General features: G+C 22.1%; 8 protein-coding genes across 8 annotated transcripts; 1 reads left to right on the plus strand and 7 right to left on the minus strand. All coding sequences in view use genetic code 6, as the record gives it.

Annotated features, from left to right (window-relative positions):
* Positions 1–831: 831 nt before the first annotated feature.
* Positions 832–4,384, minus strand: TTHERM_00471310 (hypothetical protein; the record flags this gene model as incomplete). The annotated part of the gene is made up of 8 exons (XM_001033018.2): positions 832–1,074; positions 1,144–1,299; positions 1,354–1,701; positions 1,757–1,887; positions 1,935–2,040; positions 2,094–2,204; positions 2,260–3,688; positions 3,870–4,384. The coding sequence occupies 8 exons, from the start codon at positions 4,382–4,384 to the stop codon at positions 832–834; spliced, it is 3,039 nt and encodes a 1,012-aa protein (XP_001033018.2).
* Positions 4,385–5,268: 884 nt separating this feature from the next.
* On the minus strand, positions 5,269–6,033 carry TTHERM_000471329 (transmembrane protein, putative; the record flags this gene model as incomplete). The annotated part of the gene is made up of 1 exon (XM_012798708.1): positions 5,269–6,033. One exon carries the CDS (start codon positions 6,031–6,033, stop codon positions 5,269–5,271), a length of 765 nt encoding a protein of 254 aa, XP_012654162.1.
* Positions 6,034–6,372: 339 nt separating this feature from the next.
* TTHERM_00471330 (hypothetical protein) lies at positions 6,373–6,867 on the minus strand (the record flags this gene model as incomplete). Its single annotated transcript, XM_001033020.2, has 1 exon — positions 6,373–6,867. The coding sequence occupies one exon, from the start codon at positions 6,865–6,867 to the stop codon at positions 6,373–6,375; it is 495 nt and encodes a 164-aa protein (XP_001033020.2).
* Positions 6,868–7,185: 318 nt separating this feature from the next.
* TTHERM_00471340 (proteasome inhibitor PI31) lies at positions 7,186–8,118 on the minus strand (the record flags this gene model as incomplete). Its single annotated transcript, XM_001033021.4, has 1 exon — positions 7,186–8,118. The coding sequence occupies exon 1, from the start codon at positions 8,068–8,070 to the stop codon at positions 7,186–7,188; it is 885 nt and encodes a 294-aa protein (XP_001033021.3). The 5' UTR covers positions 8,071–8,118.
* Positions 8,119–9,287: 1,169 nt separating this feature from the next.
* On the minus strand, positions 9,288–9,920 carry TTHERM_00471350 (prefoldin; the record flags this gene model as incomplete). The annotated part of the gene is made up of 1 exon (XM_001033022.4): positions 9,288–9,920. Exon 1 carries the CDS (start codon positions 9,669–9,671, stop codon positions 9,288–9,290), a length of 384 nt encoding a protein of 127 aa, XP_001033022.3. The 5' UTR covers positions 9,672–9,920.
* Positions 9,921–10,412: 492 nt separating this feature from the next.
* Positions 10,413–13,527, minus strand: TTHERM_00471370 (hypothetical protein; the record flags this gene model as incomplete). Its single annotated transcript, XM_001033023.2, has 4 exons — positions 12,699–13,527; positions 11,455–12,646; positions 11,174–11,402; positions 10,413–11,129 (listed from the first exon to the last, which is right to left on the minus strand). Exons 1-4 carry the CDS (start codon positions 13,459–13,461, stop codon positions 10,413–10,415), a joined length of 2,901 nt encoding a protein of 966 aa, XP_001033023.2. The 5' UTR covers positions 13,462–13,527.
* Positions 13,528–14,463: 936 nt separating this feature from the next.
* On the plus strand, positions 14,464–15,595 carry TTHERM_00471380 (SPFH domain/band 7 family protein; the record flags this gene model as incomplete). The annotated part of the gene is made up of 2 exons (XM_001033024.3): positions 14,464–15,041; positions 15,286–15,595. 2 exons carry the CDS (start codon positions 14,464–14,466, stop codon positions 15,593–15,595), a joined length of 888 nt encoding a protein of 295 aa, XP_001033024.1.
* Positions 15,596–17,561: 1,966 nt separating this feature from the next.
* On the minus strand, positions 17,562–19,001 carry TTHERM_00471390 (MFS transporter; the record flags this gene model as incomplete). Its single annotated transcript, XM_001033025.3, has 1 exon — positions 17,562–19,001. The coding sequence occupies one exon, from the start codon at positions 18,999–19,001 to the stop codon at positions 17,562–17,564; it is 1,440 nt and encodes a 479-aa protein (XP_001033025.1).
* Positions 19,002–20,883: the final 1,882 nt, after the last annotated feature.

Raw genomic sequence — 20,883 nt, forward strand, 5'->3', positions numbered from 1 at the left:
TTTTCTCTAAAAAAATTGTGCTTTTTTATAAAAATGTTCTACAATTTATAAAAATAGTTTTCAGTAAAATATATGAATTGCTTATTTTTTATTAATTTATTAATTTTAACTAAAGCTTTTATTTGATACTGTTTCCAAATAATTAAAATTTATTATTTTAATATTTAATATCTTTAAAGCTATAATCAACATATGAAGTATAGCTTAAATATTTTATTTTTTTTTTAAGTTAATTTTAAATTTTATGAGAAATTTTTTGTTAGTTGGTTTAGTTATAAATCTTAAAAAACAAACGACACTCATTTAGATTCTATTTGAATCAATGAATGAATGAAAAATGAATAAATAAATATATTTTTAGAAAACTCTTTGGATTTATTAGAAATTTAGCTTAAAAATAAAAATATATTAAAATTCTTTTGTAAATTACAAATTTTACAAAATATAAAATGGAAAATTATTTCTAAGGTTACTAAAAACAACTTATTTAGTATTTAGAATAATGTTAAATGAATAAATGGATAAATAAATATATTTATTTTTAGAAAACTCTTTTTTAGCTTAAATAAAAATATATTTCTTTAAAATTCTTTTGTAAATTACAAATTTTATAAAATATAAAATGGAAAATTATTTTTAAGGTTACAAAAAACAACTTATTTAGTATTTAGAATAATGTTAGTAAAAAAAACAAAATTCTAATTATTAAAATTTTAAAATTGACTTGTCTTTAATTATAATAAAAAATATATTTTGGAGGATTTTTGAGAACTGAAATTATTTTTTAATTATTATTGATTATATTAATTGATTAAATTTGAGAATAATTCTTCAAAAGAATCTTTGATTTTGTAGTAATTATTCTCTTTCATAAAGTAGTTTACTTTACTTTTCTAAAAGCTATTAGGCTCTCTTCCAAACATACTCTTCTTTTTCTGCTTTTTTTAGCTCTTCTATTTATTATTCTCTGACTTTTCTCTTTTCTTTTACGTTTTCAACAAACTCTATGTGCTCTTGTTTTTTTTTATCAATGGCTTATTTTTTCAACACTTATTTAAATGAAATCTCACTTTTCTAAAACATTTTATTTGAGAAATCAAAATAAATGAGTTGATAAATGACTTAAAATATTAATAATCATACAGTTTTTTCAATTTCTTCAGAAATCATTGATTTATTTCTTTATTTCTACTGACTTTTTTCTATCATCCTAATTTCTGTGGAGTTGTTAATTCTTTCTCTTTTACTCTCTCTATTCTTAAGATTGCTGACTCTATTTATCTACTGCTATTATTAACCCTAAATTTATGATAAAATTTATAAAACTAATTCATTAAAAATGTTTAAATATACAAACTATTTATATCTGTAGAAGTCATCTAAATCTCTCTATTATTCTTTTTCCAAAGCTTTCTTTTTTATTTATCTCTCTTCTAGCCATTTATGTTATTTCTCTTTCGCTTTAAGAGTATTTATATCCTTTTAAACTTACAAAATTTGATTTGACCATTCTTGAAAATTAATTCCATATTATTGCTGAATCAAATTTTCTTATTCTAGAACTGACTTTTATAGATAAGAGTTTATTTGTATCCCATCTTTTATTTTTTGTTCTCTTTTTTACAAATATTCTTATGTTTTTTTCTGATTCAATTATAGTTTTTTCTAATCAAAGTTTATGATGTTATTATTTTTTAGAATCTTTTTAAATAAAAATATTTTTTAATTAAATTTAAAATTAAAAATTATGTTTAACTTCAAATAAAGATTTAATTGAATATATAAACTTCAAGAAGAAACCATATTCGATATCATCTAGAAGTTTATCTTCTTAGCAAACTATGTTTTCGACTTCTTAGAAGCTTTCTTCAAATTCCTAAATTAAATCTTTTAATTTTGCATTAAATTTAACTAGTTTAATCTGATAAATTTACATGGATTGTATGTCTATTTCTCAATCAAATTTGGTAATTTTTGTACTGAATTGAATATAATTCCTGATTTAGTCAAAAGATTATTGCAAAATTCCCACGTTTTATCCTTTATATATACAATAATTATTCACTAAAAATAAAAGAAATTAAAATTAATACCTCTAACTTTTGATTAACTACAGGTATGAATTCAAAAAAGTTAGCCAAAAATGAAAAAAAGGCTAAAAATAGGCTAGTCTTAAGATTAGATTCTTTTGTGAATTTTTGTTCCTGAATTATTAAAATAAGCTTTAAATTTTTCTTACATTTTAATTTTAAAACTTACATTTAATGTTTTTATATTAATTTAGTTGACAAGCTCTAAAAGTATTTAATAGTGAAATGAATAATTAAATATTTGTTCATCATTAGAAAGCTTCTTGAAAATGGTTTAATCTATGTTTGTAAGTTTAAAGCAAGCTTCAGCTTATGACGACAAACCTTTCAGTTGATCTTTCTTATATTGATCTTTTAAGTTATTTTCAGACAAACTATTATTTAAAGTTTAATCCTATTTATTTTTGGAATTTATTTCATTTTTATGTAAAGTTGTTGATGGTTTTTTATCTTTTATTCTGTTTACCACAATTTGAGCTTCGTTATTTAAAAATTCTTAAAGTTTTGTCTCAAGTTTAGAGTTTACAATACCATTGCTTTAAGTTAATAAAATTTCAAAATCAATTAAAAAATTTTGCATAAAATCTAATTCTTAGTTACTAACAACATAATTATTTTTTTTAGAATTTTCTTGATCATAACAATTTTAGTTCATTAGTAATGAATCGACTTTATTTTAAAATTTTATTTTTTCATTTTCGAACCATTGAATTAAAGTATTTTTAAGGATTGAAGAGTTAGAAGTTTCATCTAGAAAATAGAAACAAGAAGGAGTTATTAAACTTTATCTATATTAATTTTATTAGCTTTCTTTTATTTGACTTACTTTTTTTGTAGATGATTACTAAGATTTTAAGTAATTATTACTGTGTTTATTTTACTTTGAGCTGGAATTTAATGTTTTTTTACTTTGATTTTACAAGTTTTGATTATATTCTAACTAAATTTCATTTTCTTTGTACGATTTATTAGCTTACTTAATTTTTTTATTTTAATTAGGTGATAATTAAATTGGGTTTTATATACTGCTTTTTAAATTTTCAAGTGAGTGCTTGACTGAATTAGACTAAAGCATAGAGTTCAACAAAGAACTGTTTTAACATTATTATTTATTTTACAGTTTTGACACTGATTACTTTTAATCAGTCTTGGTTTATTAATCTGAATTATGATCTAATATTTCATCTTAAGATTATTTTTTACTTCTTGATCTTTTAGATTGTGGAGAGGAGCTCTTATCACTTTTAAATTTAAAGCTTGTATAAAATTGTTAGGGATTATTTCTTGATTTAAATTTCTCAAAACTAAACCCTGATGAATAAAAATAAGGTTCTTTAAGTAAGTTTTTAGGAGATAACTCTTCTCTTCTATTTACATAAGCAATTTATTTTTCATCACTAGATTAGGGTTATATTAAACTGTTAACTTATTTTTATTGAACTTCTTATAAACTGTTAAAACTAATTCTTTTTGATACATTCTACTAAACTGCTTCAAAATAATTTTGTAATTACTAATGACTTACATTTCCTTAAATTTATTTACCATTATTTGACTATTTTTAACTATAATTTTTAGGTGTTAATTACTCAGACTAGCTTTATATTTTATTTTAATAAAAATAATTAAGAACATTAAATTTAGATAAATTATATATAAAAAATAAACATATTTTCATTTTCATATGATTACTATTCTAAACCTTGATTTTTCAATAGTTAATTAGTCATATTTCTTGAAAATCAAAAAACAATAAAAATGAATTTTAGAAAAAATTACTCTAATTTCTTTGAAGTGAACCCATTGCATTTATCACTTTGATATGAATTTACTGAATCAAACATTTTATTATTTTTTTTTTATTTTCCTGTTTTGTATTGATAGAAGGTAATACACGACTATGCTTATTGTGAACTCTCCATACTAGTAGGAGAATTCATATCATATCCCTTCATAAAAGTATCTGAATTTTTTTTTTAAGATGACTATTGTTTAACATCTTTGTATTTTCCAATAATTATTTGAGTATTATCTTGCAGTTTCTCTAAGGTTCTTTTCTCTTCATTGCTTAAATATTTCTAGTAATCTAAATCGATATTAATGTTGCTTAGTGAATCATCTTCTTTATTAACCCCTTCAGCTATTACATTATGATCTTTTTCTATCTAATCTAGAGATTTTTATTCATCTTTTTAAATCAAAGCTTAGTGATCTTAGATTTCGCATTAGTTATCTTATAAATTTAAGTTTTCTTAAATAGCCTTTTCAGTTTATTCACAATTTTATCCAGACATTTTGCTCAAATTTAATAATTTAAAGATTTGTTTGTTTGTTATTAGTTCAGTTAAATTTCAAAATTTCTAAGCTACTAAATTTTGAAAATTCCTATACAAACAATGATATGAGTACTTTTTATGCTCCTATATTAAAATTTTGCCAATTAAATTTTCCATATACTTTTGTAATTAATGTTAATCAAAAACATAAAACTTAATTTATTTTCTAAATTCTATTGTCTGGTTAAAAAGTTTGGAATAGTCAGTTGCTTTAAAAATAAAAATAAATAATAATATTATTATATTCTATCATATTATGTGTGTGTGTATAGAGAGGGTACCTCTTATTTTTAAATAAAAATTACATCGTTTTTTTTAGCATTCCTTAATTATATGGTAAAATAAATTTTTGATTTATTCAATATTCCATACTTATTGAGCGTGAAGATAGATAGAAATAGAAATATTTTTATTATATAAAAGAAGATATAAAATGTTAGTAAAATTAAATAAAAAATAAATTTATTTTACAAAAAATAATTTAAAAATTTTTTAATTTCTGAATGGAGTATATATGTATGAATGTTATCAAATTTATCTTCATAAAAGATATAAAGTAAATTAAATTAAAAAATATAATTTTACCAACACATGCTTACTTACTTATTCCTACTTTCATTGCAAGATATTAATTAATATTTTTAATTAAATTAATTTGAGAAATTTTTATTTTTTAGCTTTAATAAAAAGAAATGGAAGCTGCTTAAAACGATAATAGTATATAAGAGGAATAAAAGGTTTAGCTATTATAATAATAATAGTAAAATGAATTATAGGATTTGGAAAAACTGAACATTAATAATGGATAAAACTCTAATTAAGAGTTAGATTAAAATAAGGAATCATAAAATAGCTAAATGAATAATTCTTAAGCAGAAAGCAAGCCTCAATAAAAAAAGAAAAAACCAAAGCAAGAACCTCCAAAAGTTGTACTTCCAAGCTTTAAAATTTTGGTTTTACACGGATTTTAACAATATTATGAAAGAATAGAAGAAAGGATATAACCTTGGATTAAATTTTTTTCTAAAAATTATGAAATTCGTGATGTGCTATTACCAGTTGCTCCAAATAAAACACTTCCAAATGATCCAGAAGATCCTTTCAGATGCTGGTTAGCTTTAAATAGAGATGATCCTTTAGATTTTGATGGAAGATGGGTTTTAACTGAAGCCCATTATCATTTTTATGATGAATCTGAAGAACATCTCCTTGAAGTAGTTGAAAAAAATCCAGATATTGATATTATTATTAACTTTTCGTAAGGAAGTCTTATGGGCAGTCTTTTTTATGCAAAAAACAGAGATAAAAATATTTTTAAAAGTTTGAAAATGATAATAAACATATGTGGAGTTGGTTTACCTAAAGTAATTAATGAAAATTTGAAGTTTGTTAATGATTTATATGAAGAAAAAGAACAAATTGAAGTTCCAACATTATTTTTAGTTGGAGAAAAAGACCAAGTTGTTCCCTTTGACAGGACATAAGCATTAATGAAGTGGTATAAAAATAAACAAATTTTAAAATTTGATGGTCCTCATTGTATTCCAAAACAAAAAGTTTATTTAGAATAAGTCAAAAAGTTTATAGATGAAACATATTAAGCACATAAAGAAAAATAAAATGAAAAGGAGTAGTAAAACTGATATAAAATATGATAAATATATTTCTTAAAAGCAAACAAAAACTATTGTTTTTAATAGCTTCAAATATTAAAAAAATTGTTTGTTTTCCCTTTTATGAAATATTTTTTGTTTAACAGCTCTTATCTAAAGTTTTTTATTTTTTGAATAAATTTTATAAAATAAAACAAAAACGATTTTATAGATTAGAATTAAAAAAATATTAATTGTAATTTGTCATAATTTTAATAATAGCATTCCTATATTTATATTGATAAAAATATGTACTATTTTTAAGAAATTCTATATTACTTTGGTTGCTCTGCATCATACAGGCTTGTTTTTTATGCTTTGTTTATTTATAAGATTATTTTTATTTGCTTTTTATTTGTTTAAATTCTGCTCAGTATTTTTACTTTACTTTAGCTCTCCTTTATCAGATTAACATCTTAAACACTGGGAAGTAGAATTTAAATTTACTAGTTTACAGACTTTGCAATGCCATTTATCTTAACCTATAACTAAGCCTCCTATTTTTAATCCATGCCTTGCTACACTCATAAACTTTGGCTTCTCTATATTTTTTATTCCCTCAGTGTTTTAAGAATTTCTATGGTTTTATCTTCTATCTTAGATTTATGGATTAGAAGATTTTAATGAATCGTCAACTTTATTTAAATTTTGCTTCTTAGGTTTAAGAACTTAGTATGCGTTACCTCCAGAATTATGGTCAAAAGCATAATCTGAAAGTTTATGTATAACAGGCTTTTGATCTATATTTGAATTGGGATTTTTTTTTACCATTCTATTACCAGATATCATTTTTTTTTATCTTAAAAGTAAAAATTTGTATTTATATATTGTTTTAAGCTTTAATTGATTTGAATTATTAGTTTAAGTTAAGATTGTAGTATTTACAAATTATAAAAATTAAAATATTCTGACAATTTCTTTTTAAACAAGATTGTTCTATATAAAAAATTATAAATAATAATTATTAATTTACCTCTTTACTATTAATTTAAAAAAATATTCTAATACCAACATTAATTAATATACAATAACCATGCATTCTTTTTTTTAAATTATTTTATTATTTTTTTATACATATATTTTTAAGAAGTTAGATGAAGAGGATTTTCAAACAAAACCTCCACCAAATCCACCTCCAAATCCGCCACCAAATCCACCACCAAAGCCTCCTCCGAAACCACCACCGAATGGTCCCCCAATAGGCCCTCTATTTCCTCCTCTATTTGGTCCTTAATTGTTGTTAGGGAAGAAATCAGGCTGAATGTCATCTGGAATTCCTGATATTCCATTAGGACCATAAGGATCAAATCTAGGTTATTAGTTTCTTCCATATGGATTTGTAAAAGGATTATTGCCTTATCCTCCTCCGATTGTAAAAGGATTACCAAAATTAGGATGTAAATCATTTCTACCATAATCTCTCATCGGATCAATAAACCCTTATTATTAGCTTTGAGAATTTTAAGGATAATTTAAAGGGTATTACTAAGATGTATTTTAATTCCTAGAGTAAGAAGAAGACGAATAAGACGATGTATTTTCTTGCTTTTTTTACTACTATCCAACAATTTTATCTAAAATCTCTTTTTGGTATATTTCAAATATTTTATTATTTTTATCGATCTGTTCAACATTAAAATCGCTTAGTTGAAGAGTAACTGAATATAGCTTTGAAGAATCACTAAGAGAGACAGTATTGACATTCAAAACGCCTTCATCAAAAATTAATTTAAAAATATAAACTATTTTATCTTAAGAGTTTTTATATTTAAAAGAGTAGACTCCTTCATCGCTAATATTCCAATTTTCTGGTAAAATTTAGCTCTCTTCAGGATCTTCTTCATTTAATCCAACACAATCCAAATTATTAGTTGTATTGAATGCATGAATAAGCAATAGCTGTCTCAACTAAACATTTTATTGATCAAATTTCCCTTCACTTAAAAATATAAGTTCCTAATATTTTTCTACTATTTTATTGATTTGCTCCATCTTTTTTTTTATTTTTAAAATTATTAAATAATTTCTAATTATAGTTTGAAAATTAAAAGATTTATTGATAATATTAATAGTTGTTATAGATGCTCTGATCTAATTTTTTTCTTTATTTTTAAGCTTAAAAATAGAAGAATTATAGATTCATTGATAATATTAATATCAATATATATTTTTTATTATTAAGTATAAAAATAAAGGCTTAAAGAAAATTCTACAAAAATTATTGAATATTTATTTATTTCATTCATTTTTAAAATTATTTTTACGAATAAATAAGATTTTTATGAGTTGAAATCTACCTTGACATAAAAATATAAGTTCTTAATATTTTTTTTTATTTGATTTATTTGCTCTATCTTTTTTTATTTATAAAATTTCCATTAAAACCAAATAATGTTTGAGTATGATTTGATAATTACAAGATGTAATGATAATTTTAATATTAATGTTAATAGTTGTTGTAAATGCATTGATTTTAATATTCTTTTTGCAATTTAAAATAGAAGGGTTATGAATTTTATATATTAAATTAAAAAAATTCTATAATAAGATTGAATGATTGATTTATTATAAAATATTTGATTCCTTCTTACAATAATTTATTATATTTAATATATAAAAAAATAAATATTTTTAAAGAGAAAATACATTTTTTAATATAAGAAAAAGAATATAAAGCTTTGGCCATTTTAAAATATATTTTAAATTTTGTGAGAAAATAATAAATTAAAAAAAATATTTTGTTTATATTTTACAAGCAAAAAATAAAAGTAAAATTCTAAATAAATAAATTTTTTTGAAATAATATTTTTAATTAAGTTTTAAAAACTGATTGAAGGATTTATAAATATTTTTAAATAATAATAAAAATGAAAAGTAATAATAAATTATAAATAATTAAAAAAAAATTAATTCTACTTAAATATTATTCAATTACTGCTTAAAATTATAAGATATTCTTGGAAATATATTTTTTTTAAGCTAAAAAAATATTTGTTATTTATTTAATTAATTATTATATTTGTTTATTTTTTTTAGGCGATTTGTTTGCTTGCATAATGAAAATCTAAAAAAATCTAAAAATAAATAATATTTTATTTTTTGTAGAAATTAAATTAAGAGAAGATTATAAATGAAATATAAAACAATTATGCATTTATAGATTTAACAATTATTTTTTAATTATTATAAACTAATTTTAATTTTTTGTTTCAATCTTCTTCAAGGTTGATCTAATTACCAAATTTAGTGTACAAAACTGCCTTGAGTTTTTTCATTTTCTTTTCTTATTCATCCATAACCTTAGATATTTCGTTTGTTTCTTTCTTTGTTTAAGTTTATTATTCTTCAACATATTATTTTGCCTATTCTACCTTAACATGGAAGAAGCAATCACCATACTTTACTTATACTGTTTCTTCATCATCGCATAACTCTAATTCAGTAGCAGCATCATCAAGTTAGTTTAAAATTTCGTTTTTCTTTTGCATGGTTCTATTTTTTTCATTCCAGTGCATGTTTATACGACTAAATTAGTTAATTTAGTTTTAGTCATCTTTAGTTATTTCAATATCACTTTAGATCTTTGAAGCCATTTTAGTAAATTTTTGCTACTTTATTTGAAATTTATGTGAATAATAAAAATAATGTATCTTTTTTTTAATAATTTTATGATTGAAAATCACAAATAATTAATATTTAATTTAATTTGATTTGATTTGAGTTTTTTATTCAAAAATTTTTGATTTTTGATAAAGTTTAATATTTATATTTATTTTTAAATTTTTGTAATTTATCTAATTTTTATTATTTACTTCTTATCTTCCTGCATTATTTTGAGTAAATATCATAAACAAACAAATAGAAAACTTTGAAAATAATTATTTTTAACATTTTAATTCTTCTCAAAAATATAAAAAATAAGGAGTTTTGATATTTATTTTGTTTAAATTAAAATAATAAAAAACTTTATTTATTTATCTAAACTAATATATTAGACACTTTATCAATAATTATATGATTAATATTTTTTATATTGTTAAGCCTTTATAGCTCAGCTGGGAGAGCGTAAGACTGAAGATCTTACGGTCCTCGGTTCGATCCCGAGTGAAGGCATTTTTTTTAGTTTAAAATTTTTCTTGTGTATTTAATTGAAAATAACTAAAAAAAAATCATTTTTGATATTTTTGCACAAATTTAATTTAATTTAATAAGTATTAAGATAAAGATACAAATAAATAAATAAATATATTTTTGGTTTTAAAGAAGTAATTCAATATTTTAGTTTAATTTAAAATTTTTAATTTGTTTGTTTGTTGTTTTTTAGAGTTTTATATTCATTAGTTATTAGTTGCTGTTAGACTTTACTTGGATTTACTAGTTAATGTACTAACCCTGAAATTCTTGCTATCTTTTGTTTTATTGAGAGAATCTTACTAGTTGCTATTTATTTTATTTTCTTCTTTCAATCTTTGATGAGAAGGAAGGAGTTATATAGAAGTGATGCTTTAAGTTGTTTCTTTTTTAGCATTGACTTTTGCAGAATTAGGACGAGGTTCTTTATTTTATACAGGGGTTACATTTTATTTTTATTTTAATGCAGAAAAAGGTCTGTTGATTTTTTGTTTCTAAAGTAAAAGCTATTCTTCTTTTTCTTTTTCTTCTCGTTACCTTTTTTCTTCTAATTTTTATTGTTTTTTAAGCTCCATTTACTTTTTTCTTTCTTCTCTTTCTCTTTTTTTTCTTTCTTTTTCAGCTTCAAGTTCTTACTATTTTTTGAAAGCATCTCTTTCAGCTTAAGAAATTAGGATTGGAGGACCCTCCTTAATTGTGTTAATTATTTTTTTCAGTTCTAACAGATAATCTTGCTCTTCATCTTCTATTGCATGATGCTTTAACTAAATTATCACATTATTTACTAACTTATTTTTATCTACAGTTAACCTAGTTTCTACAACATTGTTTCTTTGTCTTAGAATTTCAACATCTTTTTCTAAAAGCTCATTTCTTTATCTAAGACTCTCAACCTCGTTAAATACCTCTATATAATTAAGCTAAACAAAATAAATAACTTATCTTTTCAAAATATTCAATTTACTCTTAATTCTTTTAATTCTTTTTATTGTGATTTCATTTGTCTGGCAACTATTTCTGGTGATTCATTCCATGCCTTAATAGTTGCTCTTATTATTTCTTATTATTTAGGATGATCTATTGGGTTTTTTGAGATCTTAAACTTAATAGTATCTTTTATAGAGTAGAAAATGTTCTTAAAATAGCTTATAAATGGCTTCGCTTTGCTAAAAATTATATTAGCTATCCTTGAACTTATTTTAAATTGTAAAATTTAATTAAAATAAAATATAAATATATATTTACTATCTCCCTCTTTTCATTTCTTCGACTGCAACACAAATATTAAAGAAATTGCAAATTAAAACCATTTATTTAGGAAAAAGCAATTAAAGCTACTTATCAAGCTGCATTTCCTCACGTATTTAATCTTTATCTTTTTCGAAATTATCAACAACAGCTTAAAGTTCATTTATCTTTTCAATTTATTTTTAAAAGTGGCGACCTTGCACTTTCTGCTTTAAGGTTATTATTTATTCATCCTTTTCTTTGATTTTTTATTTTTAATCCTCATATTTCTTAATCATTTTTTCTAAGTCTATCCTAAGTTCTGCTAATCTTTCGGTCAATACTTTATGTTATTTTTCTAAATTTGGATCCTAAGGTTTTTTATTTTCTTTTTCTTAAAGCTTCCTTATATCTGAACCCATAACTTTCTAAATTTCATTATTCAGCCTTTATTACCTACTAATCTAATTTTGAGCTGATTTTTTTATATGCTTCAGTTAATTTCTAAGCTATGAATTTTCTTCTTTTAATTTCTCTTTATCATATTCCAATTCCTCCATTTTTCTCTAAAAACTTGTTGAAATGCTTCCTATTGAAGAATAAGAATTATCTAAATTCTTATCTCCGGATTTTCTGAGTTAAACTTTGAGAAGTTTTATTTGGGCTTCTTATTCATTAATAACCTTCCTTAAATGCTCATTTTCTTCACGATAGGCCTCTCTATCTTTCTAGGTATTTGACTCTGCACACTTTTTACATCCATACCTCATTCTATCCTATAAAATTTTAATTTCTTCAATTTCCTTTTCTTTTTGTTTGGCTTTTTTTGCTATTTTAAGCATTTACTCTTCATCTATGTCTATATTAACATTCAACTATTACTTTAATTTTTATATTTCTTAGAGTTGCTGTAGCTCTATTTTCTTTTGATTAATAATTCTTTCGTATTCATTTTAGGTCTGCTTTCTGTTTTTTATTATCTCTTTTTATTTCATTTATGATTCCTCATAATATTAGTTATCTTCTTCTTATTAACTAGCATGAAGAGCTGAATATTACTAATATACTGAACTCCCATAACTCTTTGAATAATAATGGTTATCAAATGATTCATTTTAAGAACTTTTTCCTGCTTAACTATCTTCTCTATCTGTTTCATAAATGACTTGCAAATCTTCTTCTTCTTCATCATAATATTAATTCTCTGAACCTTAAAGTAAAATTAAGATTAATTTCTAAAAAAATCTAATTTTATAAATTACCATATTCTGAAACTTCTTCCTTCTGTTTGACAGGGGAATTTTTCTAAGAGTTTTTTTTTATCATTTATAAGAAATCTTGCTAATTTTTTCTTATTATTTCTTCTATCTCCTCATCGTTTGGTACTTATTCAATATCATTTTTAATTTTTGGATTCTCTTCAATATAATCTTTGATGAAATTTTATTTTGTAGGAATTGGAGGTTTTGACTTTTCATTTTTTATTTTTTTCTAATTTGTTTGAGGATCTGTGTGTGCTAGTGAATCTTAAGTTTTACTTAAAGATTTACTTTCATTTTATTATTCATTTACATATCTATTTAAATTTCCAATAAAGCTAAGCTGCTATTTTTTTAGCTGCTCCTCATTAATGCTACTTTTAAAAGATTCTTGTAACCTCTAAGGTTGATTTTCCTACTCCTATTAATCAGATAATTTAGATTAACTTAGTTGTTTTATTTAAGATTATGTTGGTTTTAATTGCTCTATTTATTTTTATTTATCCTTTTTCAATTTATCTATTTCATCATAACCATTTTCATCTTCAAAATCTTGCTCATATTAACTATTATCTTCATCTTATAAGGATTATTGCAATTATGAGGATTTTGATTGCTTTTCATCTAAATCTTCCTGCTTTTTATCAGCTATTTTATTACCATTATTTTCTTAAATTTAGCTTGAGGAAGACTGTAAATCCTCATAATATTAATTGCTTTCTTCTTTAATTGAAGATGAGTTTAAATCCTCTTCAATATCACTCATTAAATCAATAATTTAAAATATAAAAATGTATAAATTAAAGAATTTTACAGATTAATAGAATAATGATAATTAGATATATTAATTAAATCACTGTTTTTCAAAATATATATTTGATGTTTAAAATTCAATTAATCAACGAATGAATGACCCATATTTTATAAGAAAAATCTTTTAAATTCAAATTATTAAAATCATTTTTTTCCTTTTTACTATTTAAGAATTTGTTTAATTTATGAGATAAAAAATGATAGATTATTCATTGATTGCTTTTTCATTTAAAAAAAATTATTTTATTTTATTTTAAAAAATATCTAATCTTTCCTCATTCCTTTCTTTATCTAAGTTTCAATTTTTAAAAAATTAAAAAATTTTAAAATAGAATTAGTGATTTAAGAATATTTCTTAAAATAGTTTAATTCAAAATTTTTGAATCTAGATAAAGCAATCAAATTAATATTTATTTATGATGGTAGAATTTTAATATTAATAAAACAATATTTTTTTTGTTTAAAATTTAACATAATTTTAATTACATAATTATTATAATTTGATCGAAAGTGGCCAAACATTTATGCTTTATCAAGGTATTATAGATACATCAACTTTTATGAAAAATTAAAATTTGGTCGAATTAGAAATAATAAATGAAAAACTTTATTAACATTAAGGACTATAGAAACGAATTTAGAGAACTATGAACTGATTGAATACATAAATAAATAATTATTAAGGAAATTAAATAAATAGCCAACTATCAGCAATAGTTATCAATCAAATATCTATCTATCTATCTTTGATATTTTAAAAATTATTAATAATATCAATAGGCTTATTAACCAAAGCAAAAAAAGAGTATAATTTTTAATATCTTTATAATACAAAATAAATAAATAGATTATACAAAAAGACATTTTTTGAATTATCAAAGCTTAACAACTAAAATAATATTATAGTATTTATTTAAATAACTAACTAGCTTACCAATTTAGTTTAAGAGAAATAATGATTCCTACTGGAAATTTAGAATCACTATCCAAAAAAAGGAAAATTCCTCATTTAATAATTAAGGAAGGAGATGAAGGCTGGGATTAAATGACTGGTTATGCCAAATGCTAAAAGTATTTTGGAGATTGCTGTGGTTGCTTAAGAACTTGGATTCCTTGTATTTTTTGTTGTTGTGTAGAGTATCCATACATGCAAGTTCGTTAATTTTCATCAGGTCTTATAACTCGTTTTGGAAAGTATGTTAGATAAACCAAACCTGGACTAATTTATGTTAATCCTTGCACAGATAAGCTAATTTAAGTTGATATGCGTCTATAAGTTATTGATTTAGATAAGCAATCAATATTAACAAAGGATAATGTCGTAGTTACTATTGATGCTACAGTATATTTTAGAGTCAAAGACCCCAAGCTAGCAATATTTAGAATTGAAAACTACTAATTAGCAATTGAGTAACTTACATATTCATGTCTTAAAAATACTTGCGGCTAGTATGTTTTGCAAGATTTATTCGATAAGCGTGAGGAAATTTCAAGTGATCTCAGAATAGAAGTAGATAAGTACACAGACGAATGGTAAAGCTTTCAACAATTGAATTATTAAATAAATATCATTTTAAAATGAAAAATAAACTACACTTTCTTAACAATAATATTCAACATCATTTAATTTAAATAAATAAACAAACAAAAAAATAAATAAATAAATAAATTGATACGTTTCAGTATTATTTTTAATAATTTTTTTAAAAATTACTTTCATTTTTAAATTTATGATTAATATTTATAAGTTTAAAATGTTTTACTAAAAATCTAATAGGGGAATAGATGTTGAAAATATTTTAATAAAAGATATTGCTTTAAGCTAGGATTTATAACAATCACTATCATCTGCAGCAAGAGAAAGGAGATTAGCATCAAGTAAATTAATTTAAGCTTAAGCTGATGTTGAATCTGCAAAGTTGATGAAAGAAGCATCTAATGAATTAAATTCAAAAGCAGCTATGCAAATTAGATATTTAGAAACAATAAAAATGATTTCTCAATAAGGTGCAAAAGTCATCTTTTTACCTAAAGATGATGACTAAGATCGTATGCGTCATAGAATCACTCAAGGTTTGATGTCATGAGTATTAGTGTATTATCAACAAATAAAATAAAATATGTTCCTAAAAAAATATAATTATAATAAATTATTAATCTTAAATCAGTGTTTTTTTTAAAAAGTATACAGATAGGTTATTAAAATGATTTATTAGATTTTTAAAATATATTTTTTCTATTTTTTTAATTAATATCTAAAAAAAAATAGTTTCTAAAACTAAATAATGTACTGACTTAGTAAGTACAATAATAATTTTAATTTTAATTGAATACAGCTTAAATTTAAAATGTATCCAATTTTTAAAAATTATTCTATTATTTGATATTTAGTGATATATAAAGCAAAAATAAATTTTATAAATAGAATCAAAACAAGTCAATCCCTTTTTATTATTATTCATAATTCAACATTAAATTCTAACAAATATATTTATTAAAAATAAACTAACTTTTATTTGATTAAATTGATAATTTAATATTTTGCTTGTTTTATCATATAATTTTTATTATTTATTTTGAAATTTAAAGAAAACAAGATTATAAAATTTATTTGATTTAGATTTTAGGAAGATAAAATAAAAAAAATAATTTTTCTAGAAAATAAATCTAGGTAAAAACAAACAAATTCAATATCAAGGATAAATAGTCAATTTTTATAATTTTTGTAACTTCCTTAAATAAAACATTTCATACTATAATTAACAAAATTTAAACTTAATTTTCATAACAAGAATAACTATTTAATTGTTGAAAAAATAATAATTAAGAAAAATTATTAAATTTTAAATATTTTATATTTATTCTTTATTTAAATTTATAATTTAATTTATTGAATTAAATTGCTATTGTTTTCAGACAATTAAATTTTCTTACTTTTATGATATTTATGTTATTTCTAAAAAGATATTATATAAAATCATTTAGGCATCCATTTTCAATAATTTTTTTTTCTTTTTCTACTTGTATTTAATATTATGAATTAATTACTTTAAAAATTATTATTTATATCTAAATAAATTATACTAATAGAATAATCTTAACACTCGTATCAAATATATTTTTAAGTTATTTCCTTTTAATAAATTAGAAAAAAATAATATATTTTTATTTAAATAAAAGAAATGCTTTTATTATTTAACAGATTCTTAATTGGCATAAATTTAATTGAATCAATTATTTAAGATTACACTGTTCTTGGACATATTTATTTAAATTTATGCTTAATAATAAAAAAAAATATTAAAATCCTTCATACCATTCCTTCTTAATTTCACAACTAAATAAAGTAATTTTGATTTAAAGATAAATTAAAAATTTGATAAAAAGTAATATTTGTGGTGTAAATAATTGCAATACAATTTTTTAATTTGTTTCTATTTTAAATTAAATGTAAAATTGATTCATTATTATCAAATAGGGCCTTAATTAAATCCATAGCCAATAAAAAAAAAGAAAAAACCTCAAATCTATTTTAGTTTTAAAACTTAATTTTTATTGGTTTTAAAATATTTACCCAAGTTTTTTTCATACAATTATTTCAATTTTTTCATAAAAAAGCTCTAAATTTAATTTTAAATAATATAAATTTAAATATTTAAAGGTTAAAAATGTTAGAAAGTTAAGTTTAACATCATAGAATAAACCTGAATACATATTAGAAACTTTTATTAAAATATCATATTAAGTTGCTATTTTATATGCTTTTATTTACGCAATTAAGTTTACTGAGTTACATATATTTATATCAAAATTTTACTAATGTACTGATTAGAATTTTATTTTTAAACCAAAGTATCTGATAAATTATTATTTATGTTTACAAGTAATGATCGAAAATTTCATCAGAAATATAGAATAATTATACATTTAATTGCTAATATAATTCATAAATAAACATATTAATATTCAATCGAAAAAGTCAAATTTTTAGTTATAAAGTCATTTAGTAAATTTAAATCAAAATATAGGGTATTTATTTATTAGTGTACTTACTCAGCTGGCTGAAGCAACAGCAACACCTTATGTTTCAAGATTTTAATGCATAGCTTTATCAGTTGAATTTTTGCTTTTTAATTTTTCTAATTCGAAATCATGATGAACTTCATCTGAATTAGCTTTTATAAGTGTGGTAGTAGATTTAATATCTGGTTTCTTATCTAAATAAGTTGTGAAGTAATTAGTGACCATCTAGAAGATAAAAATAATAAAAACAAAAATATAATCAGGAGAGTTCTTCAAGAGGACATTAATGATTTAAACAATAGCTACTGTGATACTTTAAAGGAAACGATTAATTTAGAAGATTTCGAGTTATCCTTCATAATCTTTTGAACAAATAACAGATGTAACGTTTTGTAAGAAGCAATCGTTAAAACCCCAGCAAGCAGCAACAAAGAAACAGACCAAATAACTGTTAGTGTAAAGACCTAAGAAAGAAAGTAAAAGAGCAATCTAGACAGTAATTGTAGCTATAATAGCGATTTTGTAAATGTTGAATTTATCAGCAAGTTTACCAGAAATAATACCTGAAATAACTTCACTACAACCAAGAACTATCAAAACGAATGAAAGTTTTTTGCTTACTTCGTCTTTACCATCATCAGTGTTGGTATCAGCTTAAATAGAGTTGTTTACGAGCTTAGAAAGGAAACCACTGTAAAAAGCTACAACAACACCAGCAAGAGAAATCAAAGGTAAGAAAGGACGTACTTTTCTTGTTCCCATTAAAACAAAGACACTCTTGGCTTGTGAAATAGCAGAAACTTGATTTCCGTTTTCTTCTTTCTTCTTGCTAACACTGGGGAGAAGAAGGAAGAGGAATGAAGCACCTAATCCGAGGAATGTCATAATCAAGAAATAATATAGATTATCAAGATAGTTAAGAATGAACATACCCATCAAATTACCAACAATTTAACTACCTTAGTTGATAGCCCAGAAAATACCAAAAAGAGTACCCTTTTTGTTAGGGAAATCTTAACTGATTGAATCAATATAGCCACCTTATGCTACCCAAATTGTAGAAGCACTGAAACCACAAAGGGCTGCAGAGGCAAGGACTATGAAGTAAATTACACCCTTAGAGCATGCACCTTCATGTATGGCATTCTTACATGAGCAAACCCAAATACCAGAAGCTGCAAAAGCAACGTAACCTAAACTACTGAAGAAGAAGATTACCTTGTAGGAGAATTTATTGATAAAGAAGTTAGCAAAGAAACTTGCGAAAGCAAATACGATGTAAACAACGAATAGAGAAATCAAACCTAAGTCATCATATCCTTAGGAGGTGTAAAGACTTCCTACAAGATTCTAAGCAGAGTTGAAAGTGGAGAATAAAGCCATGAAAGTAAATGATAAAACAACTACTTTCAGTTTACCTCTAAGGTAGGCTTTTGAGTCGATTTTTAGATCTTTTTCAGTGTTTTCCATAGTGGTTGATTGATTGATTGATTAACTATTATGAAATTTTACCTATAGCACTATAGAAGTGTTTTAAGATGATTTTTTTTTTATGTTTAAAGATAATAAATTTTTTTTTTTAGTTTAAAATATCACTTTAGGATTATGGTAGATGTCGTTATTTAAAGTAGTACCGAGTATAGAGTTTAATAAATATCATGAGTAATTGTAATTTTTTTCGTGGTGCCTCTTTAATTCTAAAATGAAATAAAGGATTTATTATTTGACTAAATCCTGGTTAAATCTAATTGCAGTTGAAAATAGAGTGAGAAGATCATTTTGATAATTATAAGCTAGATAAAAATCTTACTTTTTTATTGAATTTGGAAATATATTTCTTGCGTCACTGTAAAGCAATTCATAAAGGAATTTAAGCAATAAAAAAATTAGTTTTGATTATCTTGAAAAATTATAAAATTTCATTGATTTAATTAGCACTCGTTCTAGTTAAACGATACATAGTTTTCACTAATTTTCTGGTTTCTTATGATATCCTTACAAATATAAAATAAAATATAAACAAAATTTTTTGAAAATGTATATCATACCTACCCACAAAGTCATATTTCTAGTAAATCTTAATTAACCCTTTCATACTATAAATAAATATACAAGCAAAAGTCTTGCAGCTAATTGAAGTAAACAAGACTTCTAGTTATTTAAAATTACTTTAGACCTAGTTGTGTAATTTAATGCGCAATTTAATTATAAATTTTGTACAGTGATAGCCATATTATCTATTATTTGCATAACTAAATGATATTTGTACCTTATTTGACGTATTTTATATGTTTTTTACAAATTTCCACTTTAATCGTGTTACACTTAAGTAAGTGGGACTTTTATTATAATCGAAGCTACTGCTAATTACACTTCCTCTTTGTTATAAAATTTAAATATGTTTTGCAATTATTTTGCTGAATGGAATGAAAGTTTCGTCTTTGAATTGTAAATGCAATTATAATCTATTGCTAAGAAAGGTAGGTGAATTGTACGCAATTAAATTTGATGAAAATTAAATTTCCTTTCAAGATAAGATTTGATTAGAAAAAAGTTTAGATTGCAGTGATATATCTTAAACCTAAATATTTATTAATTATGCTCCGATTAATAAGAATCAACTTTTCTGATTAAATTTAATTAATTCATGTATTATTACAAGTCTATAGAACGTTTAATTTTAATTATTCATTTATAATCAAGCAACAAGAATTTGCTTTACTCGTTATAGAGCTTTCAAAATTGCTTAATTTTAAATGGAGTATGGATTAAAAAATGAATGTTCCAGGATACTTGAAAACTAGCTCTGTATAATCAAGGCTATTTTGACAAAAACTCTCTTTTTGAGTAAATATCTCAAACAAACTAAAAATTAATTGATACTTCGCTAATGTTTGATTATATCTTTTTTGGTGTAAATTTCCAAATTATGGTGGATTTGATTCTATTCAAAATTTATATATAAAATTAATAAAAATTAGCTATTAATATAAATAATACGTTAAAATTGTTAATGATTTTTTTCAAGATTAAGTCTTAATCTATATGAAGTTTTATAAGTCTTTTATTAAATTATTTTTCTCTCATATTTTTGATGACACTATTGTATTTGATAATGAAGTAGTTATTACAAACTATACTGTGTTAAGGCAAAATTAAAATTTAAAACAATAACTTCACTTATATTCCACTTTTAGAGCTTAACTAGCTTTTTAAATATAACCAATAAAATATGCATAGTACTATTTACTTTAATTGTTTGTTTTTTGAATAATTAACTTTGGTAAACTGTAAATAAAAAATTTAAAAGTGTGCTTGTTTTTATATATCAATTTTATTTAATTAAGTTTGA

The sequence above is a fragment of the Tetrahymena thermophila genome (genome assembly GCF_000189635.1).
Source record: "Tetrahymena thermophila SB210 genomic scaffold scf_8254565, whole genome shotgun sequence".
Taxonomy (NCBI): domain Eukaryota; phylum Ciliophora; class Oligohymenophorea; order Hymenostomatida; family Tetrahymenidae; genus Tetrahymena; species Tetrahymena thermophila.